At 38.5% G+C, this 13,168-nt stretch overlaps 1 protein-coding gene across 6 annotated transcripts in view; it reads left to right on the forward strand.

The window, feature by feature from the left end:
• Nucleotides 1–241: 241 nt before the first annotated feature.
• The window catches only part of AHI1 (Abelson helper integration site 1), a 209,248-nt gene continuing 196,321 nt past the window's right edge, over nt 242–13,168 (forward strand). For all 6 annotated transcript variants that reach the window (XM_077776050.1, XM_077776052.1, XM_077776053.1 and 3 more), the window contains exons 1-3: nt 242–367; nt 4,479–4,545; nt 6,567–6,691. In XM_077776050.1, coding sequence (XP_077632176.1) covers nt 4,536–4,545; nt 6,567–6,691 — 135 coding nt within the window. In that variant the 5' untranslated portion in view covers nt 242–367; nt 4,479–4,535. The remainder of the gene's footprint in view (nt 368–4,478; nt 4,546–6,566; nt 6,692–13,168) is intronic.

Below are 13,168 nucleotides of genomic sequence, written 5' to 3' on the forward strand. Positions count from 1 at the left end.
AAGGCCCGCGGGCCGGCGCGCGCGCACCACCTCCACGGGCGCCGCACGGCAGCAGCACGGGGCCCGGGAGTAGGCGGCGCGGGGGCGGGGCCGCGGACGGAGTCTAAGTTGGGCCCCGGTCCAGGCCGGGAGCTGAGGTCGCATCGGTTGCCGTGGGAACAGCAGCGTAGGCAGGCGCTGACGTCAGCAGGCGGCGCGCTGCCCGCACTGCGGCACCTGGTCGGCTCCCCGAGCCGGAGTGGGTGGCGGCTGGGGTGGCTGCGCGGGCGTCCCGTGGCCGCCCCGCCCGGCGCGTTAAGTCGCTTCTCGCAGGCTCAGTGTCCACCCCGGCAGAACGGGCTGTCGGCCGCTCTGAGCTCTGTTCGCTGTGAGTACGCTGCAGGCCTGCTGGTGGCGGGAGCCCGGGCCGGGCGCTGGGCCTGCCTCGGCCTTCTCCCGGGGCCGCGACGTGGGGGACGGCTGGAGGCCGTGGGCGCGGGGGCGGCGCTGCGCCACCGCAGGCTGACCCGCCAAGTGCCGCGGAGCCCTGGGATGTAGTTTCTGATGAATACCTCTAAGTACTTCCCGTTCCCTTCCCTGGGCTCCCGTCCCCGGCGTGTGGTGGTCCTGATCTAGCGTGGAGGGAATGCAATCTTTGCTTTTCCTACTCCGGTTTCTGGCTTGAAAGCATTTAAATCAGATGCGCACGAAGGATGTTTATTTCCTTTTAGGGTGTCTGTTTCCTTTTAGGGTGTCAGCTTGGTGCTGAATCTCGAACCGGTGAAAAGCCTACTTTATTACATCTGAGCAAATGTGATCAGTGTGTTATGTTTATAAGAAAAGAGTCGTTTTGATATGTATACGAAAGAAAAGTACACCCTTTAGAATCACTACCAATGGTTGTGCTACGTTTCGGCTTTACTGTGATAACATCTACTCAACTGGAGTGTATGGCTTTCACGTTTTTAGAAAGAGATGCTGACTGTATTCTCACCTGTTGCATTAACTATTAGTTACTTGCTTGGACTTTCAGGAGGAAGATTGCTTGTTGTGAGAACTCTGGGAAAATTTTTTCAAATATCTGAAAAATCCAAATACAAAACGTTTTTTAAAACCGTACTTGGAATCTTGTTTATTTATGAAGGCTATTTTCATTTATTAGTTAAATTATGTAAATAGGTTTTTGGGGGTTTCTTTCTTTTTTTCCTGTGCTATAAAATTCAGGTAAAGGGTGAATTATCCAAGTCTCTACTGATTCTCCCCATGGTCTTTAGACATGTATTGGCCAATAATCAGATGTTTAGAGAAAAAGAAATATGAGATGAAACAGAGTGCAGTTAATTTTCTTTACTATTTCTTAGCAGCTCCTATAAAAGCATTTGTGAGGGAGAAGCATTAAAGTAATGGTATATGTGAGGTTCAGGGATGTCATTTTAAATTTGACCTTAGTTTTTGTCAGCGATGTTACTAATCAAATATTAGTCATTAATTCAAACACATTGTTTGGAGGTAACTATTTCCGTAATGTATATGCTATATTAAGTAATACTAGTGTTTATTCAACTATGCATTGAACTACTAAGTACTAGTAAATAATGTGAGCTTGTAATTCACTTGAGGCACCTTTATTTTTAGTACTGTAATAATAGACATAATTTTATTGAGCACCTACAGTGTGTCAGCCACTGTGCTGATCACTTTGCTTTTCACTATTTCCTTTTCTCCTTACAATAAAGTAGGTGTCATTTTAATTTCCTGGGTCATAGAACATTTGACCAAGGTGGAAATACAGGACTGAGATAGAGAGGGAGACCTGAAGCTGAAGACATTGTGGGATCAAAGAGAAGTATTTAACTGCCCCCAAGATATCATTTGTGTTTAGTGTTAAAGGATAGTTAGGAGTTTGTTAGACAAAAGAAGGTCATTTCTCAGGAGAGAGAGGTGTACATGTAATGGTACAAAGGCAAGAAGGAGTTTGGCACGATTGAAGGCCTGTAAGTAGTTGCATATGGCTAGAGTTCAAAATGTGTGTGGAAATGTGGCTGGAGAGGGGGAGGTTTAAAAAAAAAAAAGGCAAGGAGTCATTTTATAAGTAGCTTTGAACCCCAGTGGTAAGAACTTACTTTTTTTTCCAGTGGGTGATTAGAATCTACAGAAGAGATTAAGAAATATTTTCAATGTTCATTTATTTTTTAGAGAGAGAGCATGAGCTGGGGAGGGGCAGAGAGCCAGGGAGGCACAGAATCTGAAGCAGGTTCGAGATTCTGAGCTGTCAGTACAGAGCCGGACGTGGGGATCCAACTGGTAAACTGCAAGATCATGACCTGAGCCAAAGTTGGACGCTCAACCAGCTGAGCCACCCAGGAGCCTAGGAATCTAGTGAAGAGATTTAAACGAAGAAATAATACCATCACATTTGTATTTTAGAAAATTCCTCTACTTAACGTAGAGAATGATTTATTTTTTTTAAAGGATAGGATGATGGAAGCATGGAAACAGTCTTAAGAAAAAAAGTAAAATCTTTCCACAGTCTTTTATGAAGACTATGAAGCTACTGCCTCATGTCACTGCCTTTGGGAGTGGGGGAAGACAGTTGGAAACAGAACTGTATAAAGAATTATCCACACGTTTCTTCTATAGGTCTCACCTTCCATTCATTCCTCCACCTGTGGCTGCCAGATTTCTGCCCCTTCAAAGTTTTGCAAACATGTGACTTCCAGATTGCAGATCGAGTGAACACTCTTCACAACTTGCTCAAATCTTCAGCCTAGTTCTCCTTGCTGGATTACTATATTCTATTGCCTACCAAACAATCTGATTATATACACACAAACACATACTTACATATACAGTGCTAATAGCTGTCATTTTCAAAGGGCTTGCCATGTTCTAGGCATTGTGCTAAGTATTTTACATGCATATTCTTATTCCATTTTTTCAAAAACCTTATGAACAATTTACAATTATTATTCCCTTTTGAAAGATTAGGAAATTGAGGTCCAGAGAGTAATTTACTGGATGGTAGAACTGGGATTTGAATCTAGGGATCTGACAGTGGAGCCAGTGCTTGTAGCTGGTTAAGTGCCCCAGCTCATCATGCCCCACTAAGCTCACTTGAGTGTCCCCATAAGAAATATCTTTTACAAACGTAACAGATGTTTATTAGTGCTTTTTTTTTAAGGCATTGTTCTAAATCCTCTAACCCTTATGTAAACCTTTTGAATGTTCCCTGTTGGACTGATTTTTACAGATGAGAAAACAAATGCCTAAGGTCACAATTAATCGTTTGGAAGACTAATCCCCAAAACTTTAAAACTTGGGTTTTAAAGTTCTCCATTATACTTGTTCTATATTCCAATTAATAATACTACTGGCCTAATTATTCTACTTCCAGAAGCGTGAGAATCATCCTTTACTCTTTGTAAATTGGTAGTGGTAGATTGGAAAGTGACCAAACTTATGAGATCTGTATCTAGTAGAAAGAGTACGTCTGGGCTCCCATCAGTAAAGTGTTAAGAGTCTTTACTGTGTGGATTTATTGATGTCTATTTTGTCTGTGTACCAGATAGTGGTTATATTTAAGCTCATAATTAAGTGTCTGTGTGTAGTCATTGTTTCCTTTTTAGCATTTCTTTTCAGATTTTTCTATCCAGATTACCCTTAATATTAGAGGAACATGAATGTGGATCCCCAGGGATCTGGACCCTCAACCAGTAATTGTTGAGCCAATTTAAATTATATTTTCTTTCTTTCTTTCTTTCTTTCTTTCTTTCTTTCTTTCTTTCTTTCTTTCTTTCTCTCTCTCTCTCTCTTTAACAGCCTTCAGCTTTATTCTTAAAAATGTGTGAATATTGTGCTCTAATGTGGACATTAATATGTTTTGGACACACACCCCCATCTTTCAGTAAAATTGGAAATTCAGGAATATGTATACTGAGTTTATCCCTGGTTTGATATATAATGATACACACCCAGGTTTTTATTTGAGTAGAATGATATGAAGGCTTGTGCCTAACCTTCTCTGTTGTTGCAACATTTTCAGTGACAGGTACAAAAATGTTTAAATTCATTAATTAAATTAATTGGTGCCCATAGTCATACTTTAATATAAAGTGTGTGCTCTTGGGAAAGTCAGTTCCGGGGTGGGGTTTGGTTTCTTAAAAGTACGTTGAAGATTTTATTTTTTCGCTTACAACACTTTTGAAAGTGCATTAACAACCAAGTACGTATTTACTGCTTTCAAGATTCTTTTCAAATTTTTTGTTTCAGATATATATTTTACTCAAATACGACCCAGTTTTCTTTACCTTTTTTCAGACCTTAAATTGATTTGAATGTATTTAAGTCATTTGCATAAGATTGAAATAAGATAACTTAGTTTTATTGGTATAAATCTTATGAGGTAGCGGATAAATCATGACATAATCTTGTATGAAGACTGTTTTGTGATTTTTATTTGCAAATTCCATATTACGAGTAAATTCTCTTTGTTTTGATAGGATCCTGATTGAGTCAGGGCTTACGTTACAACTCCGTGCACTCCATAAAGCTGAGATATGCCCACTGGTAAGACTTTTATGAAATTTATTTATGTAATAGATGTTATTTATTTATTTATTTAAAAGTTGGGATTATTTAAAAGGATTCTTTTTTTCTCTTAAATAGTTTATTGTCATGTTGGTTTCCATATAACACCTAGTGCTCGTCCTCACAAGTGCCCTCCTCCATGCCCATCACCCCCCTTCCCCTCTCTCCCACCCCCAACAGCCCTCAGTTTGTTCTCAGCATTCAAGAGTCTCTCATGGTTTGCCTCCCTCCCTCTCCCCCACTATTTTTCCTTTTCTCCCCCATGGTCCTCCATTAAGTTCCTCCTAGTCCTCCTATACGTGCAAACATATGGTATCTGTCTTAAAGGGATTCTTTAACCAATTAATGAATAAAGTTGATATCATTAAACAAATATTATATTTAGATATAGTTTGGTATTCAATTTCTATTTAACGTTAATACGTATTAAGGGTAGTATGTATTCAATGGATGGCATTTTGGGACTTCCCTGGACAAGGTAAATAATCATTACAGGATATGGTTGGTTTTTATTCATTATCATCAAGATGGGCATTTTACTCTAGAGCGGGTATCAGCAAACTTTTTCCTAAATGGCAAGCTAGTACATATTTTAGGTTTATTCTGTGCTATAACTACTCACCTCTGCCACTGAAGCATGAAAGCATCCATAAGAATTCTTGGCAGAGTGGCCAGCTATGTTTCAATAAAACTTTATGTATAAAAATAGGTGACTGACCTATAAGCCATAATTTACCAATACCTGCTCTGGGACTATCATTCATTCATTCAGCATTTATTCAGCATTAAAACATGTTTATTGATTTCTTGATAGTGCTAGATTTCTTGATAGTACTTATTGGTAGTTAAGAACTACATAGTATAGGGGTTCCTAGGTGGCTCATCCCGTTAAGTGTCCGACTCTTGATTTCAGCTCAGATCATGATCTCAAGGTTCATGAGATTGAACCCCAAGTGGGGGGACCAACATAGAGACCGGTGTCAGGCACAGCATTGGGCTCTGCTGCTGACCACATGGAGCTTGCTCGTTTCTCTCTCCCTCTCTCTCTTGCCCCTCCCTAGTCCATGTGTGCTCTCCTTCTCTCTTTCTCTTAAAATAAATCAATATCTTAAAAAACCTACATATTATAGTAAGAGAGAGGCAATATATATACTTGCTTAGATATACAAATAATTATACAATTTCAAGCTGGGTTAAGTGCTGTGAAGGAAAAGAACAGTCTGCTATGTCAGGAACAGTGAAATTTAGATAAGGTCATCAGGAAATAGTATATTTTAAAGACGACATTTGGACAGGTAGCTGAGATGTTAGAGGAAGTTTGCACCAGGTAGAAGCAACTTCACAGGGGAAGGTGCTTATTCCGGTGGAGGAGTGAGAAGGGCAGCTTGGCGAGAATGTAGGCATTTAAGGGGCTGTTTCTTTTGATTTGAAGCTGTAGAGGGAGACAGGCCAGGAAGTGAGAACCCTGTAGGGCATGTTAAGGACTTATTGTGTCCTAAGTGAAGTGAGAGACTCACACACAGAATTCTAAAGCAAGGGAATAACATGATCAGTCTTAAGTTTTAAAGGAAAAAACAGCTTTCAACTTTTAGTGTTTGTTGAATGTTGATAACTGACTGGGCAAGTGTTAACCATTTTTCATGCAAATGATCTTTGACATAGGATTATTCTGATTTACAGAAAACAAAGATGAAGTTTAGAGTTAAGTAACTTGGTTAAGACCACATAGCTAACAGTGGTAGGTGCTACTGTGCATCATAAATAGAAAGTTAACTGAGTAAAGGAAACTTTTAGAGGGAATAACAGGTGAGAGGGATACGAGTGTGATGACACCAAAGCCAAAAGAAAAGTTTTTTAAGAAGGAAGGACTGGTCACTTCTTCTAAGATAGGTGAAGAACTCAAGCAGCTGTTTACAAGACTGTGTTGTTTAAGATAATAATGCAGATGTGTGCTATAATAAAATTGTTCAGAAAACGATATGAGTCTTTATCATTTGTAGTGGAGAGTGAAGCCAAACTGAAAACCAGAGTTCGCTTTGAGGAATTGCTTAAGACCCACCATGATCTCATACATGAAAGAAAAAAACTGAAGAAAAAAACTGCCAAATCTGGAGAAAAAATTGCAGTGAGTAATCAGTTGTTTGGTAATGATGACATATTCTGCATGAAATTATACCTTTCATATTAAAACTCTGAGGAATGTGGAAATTAAGAACAGTAAATCTATGTCCTAGTCAATAGTGTGGTAAAATAAAGCTTACATTAAAATCCACATCTCTCTTGGGGTACTGAGTTCACTCTTTTTTTTTTTTTTAATTTTTTTAATGTTTTATTTATTTCTGAGGGAGAGAGAGAGAGAGACAGCGTGAGCAGGGGAGGGTCAGAGAGAGAGGAAGATACAGAATCTGAAGCAGGCTTCAGGCTCTGACTCAGCACAGAACCCGATGCGGGGCTTGTACCCACGAACCATGAGATCATGATCTGAGCTGAAGTTGGACGCTTAACTGACTGAGCCACCCAGGCGCCCCACCGTCATTAGTGCAGTCCTACGAGAATAATGTAGACAGAGTGGTGAGACAGTGGGCACACTCAGCTGGCCACACATATTACACATTTTTGAAGAAAAACAAGTTTTTTAACCCAGAATTGTGAAGGACTTAGGGAGTAATTATCTTCAGCTATTCAGGGCTTATCTAGACTTAACTTACTCATCTGATTCTACCCAGCAGAAGCAAGAGGAACCAAAGGAACCTTAAGATAATACTTATCTTCTTGTGCTTGTGGTACACTTTCAAATTACAGAATTTTTTTGGCAGCACTTTTGAAGAGATTAAAAATGCAGAACTCAAAGCAGTAGTAAACAAATAAACAATTGACTACAACCTTATTCCAGGATATTATAAAGAGTCTGTAATAGTGTCCACGATTGATGTACCAGTCGCTCTTTAAACCTGTCTAGCTACTTCATTTGCACCTTTTACTCCCCTTGACCATAGTCTGTTGTGTACACACACACACACACATACAAATAATTTCATGCATGTTCTGGTAAATTGGTGCACAGTGTTTCTTTGTCAAGAGTTTTAGGAGTTATATATGTAGCCTGTATTTTACTTGTAGCAAGTTTTACCCTATTCTGAATTTTGTCATGTGCTCTCTTCATTCTAATATTCTCTCTGGTAGTCATCCGTGTAATAGTATATATTCTCAAATGAGGCAGAAGTAAGTACTGACATTGGCCAGAATCAGCTGCACACACATAAGGGGTTCATAGTAGACCTGCATAGTACTGCACACCAATTTAGAACTGCTGACAGAATGGGGCAGGTTAGGTCTCCCATAGTGGATGCTGCCCTTAGATAGAAGGTGGTTCTTCTGCTGGTACCAGTATGTAGTATGGTGGGGGACAGAGGCATGTGGAGGATGGAACTTTGCTTTTTGCGATATGCCCTCCCCTTGCATAAGGTGATGTATACTGGAAAAAAGCAGAGAGAAACCTGGAAACAACTGAAGATATTTTTTGGACTTAGTCAAAGTGAAACCTCATATTTTCTCTCACTGTTAGAACTGTGCTTTGTTGAGTATGAACCAAATGCTGTTTAGGCCAGGAATGCTCAGTTAAGTGGACAACTAGAAAATGGCCAGAAGGTACATCCATTTTCCTATGGTACAGTTTAGATATTGGGAACACACAAGTGTGAGGTGACTAAACATGACCTACCCAGCCTCTTATAGTACATAGCAGGCCATATAAATTCTTAATCTCTCTCTCTCTCTCAGAAATGAGTGTACTAGGAAAAGATACTTAGGAAGGGATTTTTTTAGCTCAAAAGAAGAGGGGATAGTCCTGGAGGACTTAGAGGGAAACAAAATGTTTTTGAAGTGATTTACTTTAGGAGTAGAGTAGGAATACCTGCTTCTATTTACTAGATAGCAGTGCTTTTTTATTTTTCAAGCACTTGTAAACATTTTATGCATATCCATTCATTTTTAATACAAACAACAAAATGATGAGGTTTATCTGCATTTATAAATGAGGAAATTAGATCACAGAGAGGTTGAATAGTTTGCCTAAAGTTGCACAGATAATGGTAGAACCAAAATTCACACTCTTAACAGTCTGCAGAACCTCTTCTCTTAACCACAACCCAATAGGACTTCCTTCAGTAAGGTGTGAAGAGATGGGACCTCTTCACGTCAAAAACAAGGAGTCTCATGTACAGAGCAGGCTGAGATGGGAAGGGAAGCTGGCCAAAATAAGAAAAGGAAGCAAGAAAAAGTCCGTAGTAAGATAATTCATAATAATGGCAGATTCACCTTATTGTTTTTCAACAATCTATTAGGGACTGTGATGAGAATTTTCTAAATGCTGTTCCTGATTCTCATGTTAATAATGAAACATAGGTATTAGGGCTCTTACTTTGCACATGAGAGATTTTATAGACATCTAAACAGAAAAACAACTTAACAAAGGTGTTAAATGGTTTGCCAGGGCCATATAACCAGAAGTAGAATAAGTGGGACCACCACCTCACATGTTCTTTCCTTAGTTGCTTTTTTAAAAACTATATCTTAAGCCTAAAATAGTAGAATTGGCACCATGGAAAAATGTAGTTAGTGATGTTAAAGCTAAATTTGAGGCATTCTTCCATGAGAAGAAATGGCTAAAACATTGAAAATGAAAGAAATAAGTAGTGAGGACATATAGAACTACTGGACCTACAAATAAACATTCCTGGACATTCATTTTATTTTTAATTTTTTAAGTTTTTTTATTACAGAGAGAGAGAGTGTGTGTGTGTGCGAGTGAGTGTGAATAGGAGGGAGAGGAAGAGGGTGAGAGAGAATCTTAAGTGGACTCCATGCTTATCATGGAGCCTGATGTGGGACTGGATCCTGTGACCCTAGGATCATGACCTGAGCAGAAATCAAGAGCCGGACGCTCAACCAACTGAGCCACCCAGGCGACTCAGTAGACTCTAAAATAGATTTTTCTAAATGACAGTCATTTGGCTTATAACATTGTCAAATCAAAAACAGTGACATACAGTTTAAAAATAAAAGTTTGCAGGGACTCCTGGCTGGCTCAGTTGGTTGAGCATCTGACTGCATGGCCTCTAACCAGACTGATTAAGAAAAAAAGGAAAGAGACAAGTTGCCAATATTAGGAATATAAGAAGGTATTCACTGCAGATGTTACAGACCTGAAAAGAATAACAATATTTCAGATAACCTTATGACAGTAAATTTAGCAGTTTAGAGGAAATGCATAAATTGCTTCAAGGACACAGACTACTGAGGCTGACTCAAAGAGACATAGATAACTTGTATATTGAATACCTTTAAAAAATGAAATCTGTGGTGAAAAACATGCCTATAAAGAAAATTACCTGTTTTTCTCAGGGCTCCATGTTGGTAAATTTTACCAAACATTTAAGGAAGAAGTAATTTGTACAAACTGTTACAGACAATACAAAATGAGTAACTGTTTCTCTACTCTTTGGAGGGAGCAATCATTAATTATCCTGATAAAGACATTACAAGAAATCTACACCATTATCCCTTTTGAACACAGAGCTGACATACTTCGTAAAATATTAGGAAACCAATCTTAAGTTATGTGGAAAGGATAATACCCCATGACCAGGTAAAGTTTCTCTCAAGAATACACCACTAGTTCAGTATTAGAAAAATCAGTCAATATAATTCACCACATAAAAAGATTAAATAGAAAATAATTTGATTGTCTCAATAAATGCAGTAAAAGGACTTGATGAAATTCATCACCCATTCTGTTAACTCTTAAACAAAAAGAATAGAGAATTTCCTTAACTTGTTAAGGGGCATCTATAAAAACCCATACCTAACATCATACTTAAAAGTAGAGAACTGAATGCTTTGACCCTAAGTTTGACCATATGTCACCATGAGTATTCATGATTGTACTAGTGACCCTGACCGATGCAACAATGCTATTTTTATTTATTTATTTATTTATTTTTGTTTTATTTATTTCTAGGAGAGAGAGAGAGACAGCGTGAGCAGGGGAGAGTCAGAGAGAGAGGAAGTCACAGACTAAAACAGGCTCCAGGCTCTGAGCTGGCAGTCAGCACAGAGCCCGACATGGGGCTTGAACCCACGAACCGTGAGATCATGACCTAAGCGAAAGTCGGACGCTTAACCGACTAAGCCACCCAGGCGCCCCAACAACAATGCTATTTTTAAAAGATGACATAAAGATTGAAAAGGAAGGAGTAAAAGTGTCTCTGTTTACAGATGACAAAAACTTACAAAAAGTGCTACTAACTAGAACTATTAAGTGGGTTTATCAGAATATAAGGTCAAAGTTGGGCGCCTGGGTGGCTCAGCCCAGGTTAAGCATCTGACTTTAGCTCAGGTCATGATCTCACAGCTCATGAGTTCAAACCCCACATCAGGTCTGTGCTGACAGCTCAGAGCCCGGAGCCTGCTTCTAATTCTGTGTTTCCTTCTTTCTCTACCCCTCTCTCACTCACACTCTATCTCTGTCTCTCAAAAATAAATAAACATTAAAAAAAAATTATATATATTATATATAAGATCAAAGTATAAAAACCAGTCTGTTTCTATGCTAGTAATGAATAATTTGAAGTTAAAATTTAAAAATATTATTTATAGTAGCAACACAAGTATGTAGCAATCAAGAATAAATTTATCAAGAATAAATTTATCAAAAAGTGTACAAGGCTTGTTGTATACTGAAAACCCCCAAACTGCTGAAAACAAAGATCAAATAAATAGATACTCCTGTTCACAGATCAGAAGAATCATTATTGTCAAGTAATAATTGACAGAACATTATTATCCATTCTCTGAAAATTGATTTGTTGATTCAATTCAGTTTTACCAAAATACCAATAGGTGTTTTTTTTTTTAAGAATAGAAAAATTAATTATAAAATGTACTTGTAAACTTAAGCAGTGACCTAGAATAGCTAAAACAATTTTGAAAGAAAAGAACAAAGTTGAAAGAATTTGATGATCTGATTCAGAGCGCATTGTAAAGCTATAGTAACCAGGACAACTTATTATTGTCATAAAGATAGACCTATAATTCAGTGGAGCAGTATCGAGTCTAGAAGTAGACCCAAATGTATGTGGTTAATTGATTTTTGACAAAATTGCCAAGGTGTGCCAAAATTGCCACATTGTTGAAAAAGGATAATTTTTTTCAACAAGTGGTGCTGGAATAGATCTCCATATACAGTATTATAAACTATGATCATATCACGTTCAGAAATTAAATAGAAATGGAGCAAAGACCGAAGCATAAGAGCTAAAATTACATAACTTACAGAAGAAATAGGATCAAACCATTGTAAAGTTGAGGTATGAATAGATTTTTCAGGATACAAAAGCACAAGTCATAAAAGAAAAAAGATAAATTGGGTTTGTGAAAATTCAAATTAGTGCTAAGAAAATGAAAACATAGGCTATAGATTGAGAATATTTCAACATAGTGATAAATTGTATGTAGAACATTTCAAAAACTCTTAGAACTCAATGATTTGAAAATAACCCAGTGAAAATGGGCAAAATATTTTAACACTTAGAGAAGAGATACAGTTAACACATAAGCACATGGAAAGATTTTCAAGTCATTGCTAAATAGGGAAATGGAATTTAAAACCATTAGGGCACCTGGGTGGCTTAGTCGGTTAAGCGTCTGACTTTCGCTTAGGTCATGATCTCGCGGTTCGTGGGTTCGAGCCCCGCGTCAGGCTCTGTGCTGACTGCCAGCTCAGAGCCTGGAGCCTATTTCAGAGTCTGTGTCTCCCTCTCTCTCTGACCCTCCCCTGCTCACTCTGTGTGTGTGTGTCTCTCTCTCTCTCCTAGAAATAAATAAAAATATTAAAAAAAACAAAAATAAAAAAAATAAAATCATAGTGATCGGGCACTCTGTGCTGGCAGCACAGAGCCTCCTTGGGATTCTGTCTCTCCCTCTCTGCCTGTCCCCTGCTTGTGCACTCTCTCTCAAAAACAAACAAAGGAAAAAAAAAAACTTAAAATGTAGAACAATAATGAAATGCCATTACACATGTATTCAAATAGCTAAAAAACTAAAATTGACAGTGGTGAATGCTGATAAGGCCATTATGGAACTCTTAAGTTCTTAAGGCATTTGGGACTACAAGATGTTATAGCCACTTTGCAAAGCAGTTTGGCAAGTTATTTAAGAAGTTAAACATCTAGGGGTGCCTGGGTGGCTCAGTTGGTTAAGCCTCTGACTTTGGATCAGATCGTGATCTCATGGTTTCTTAATTCTAGCCCTACGTCGGGCTGTGTACTGACAGCTCGGAGGTTGGAGACTGTTTCAGATTCTATGTCTCCCTCTCTCTGTGCCCCCACCCCCCCAAAAACATTAAAAAAAAAAGTTAAACATCTGCTTACTCTATAGCACAGTAATTCTTGGGTGCTTTTGCAAGAGAAACAAAAACATGTAACAGTGCAAAACTGGAAAAAGCTCAAATGTTCATTAATTAGTATATGGAGAAATAAAATATAGTATAGATCCATGCGATGAAATACTGCCTAGCAATTAAAGGAATAAACTACTACAAATG

This window comes from Crocuta crocuta, unplaced genomic scaffold (genome assembly GCF_008692635.1).
Source record: "Crocuta crocuta isolate KB4526 unplaced genomic scaffold, BGI_CrCroc_1.0 scaffold25, whole genome shotgun sequence".
Classification (NCBI taxonomy): domain Eukaryota; kingdom Metazoa; phylum Chordata; class Mammalia; order Carnivora; family Hyaenidae; genus Crocuta; species Crocuta crocuta.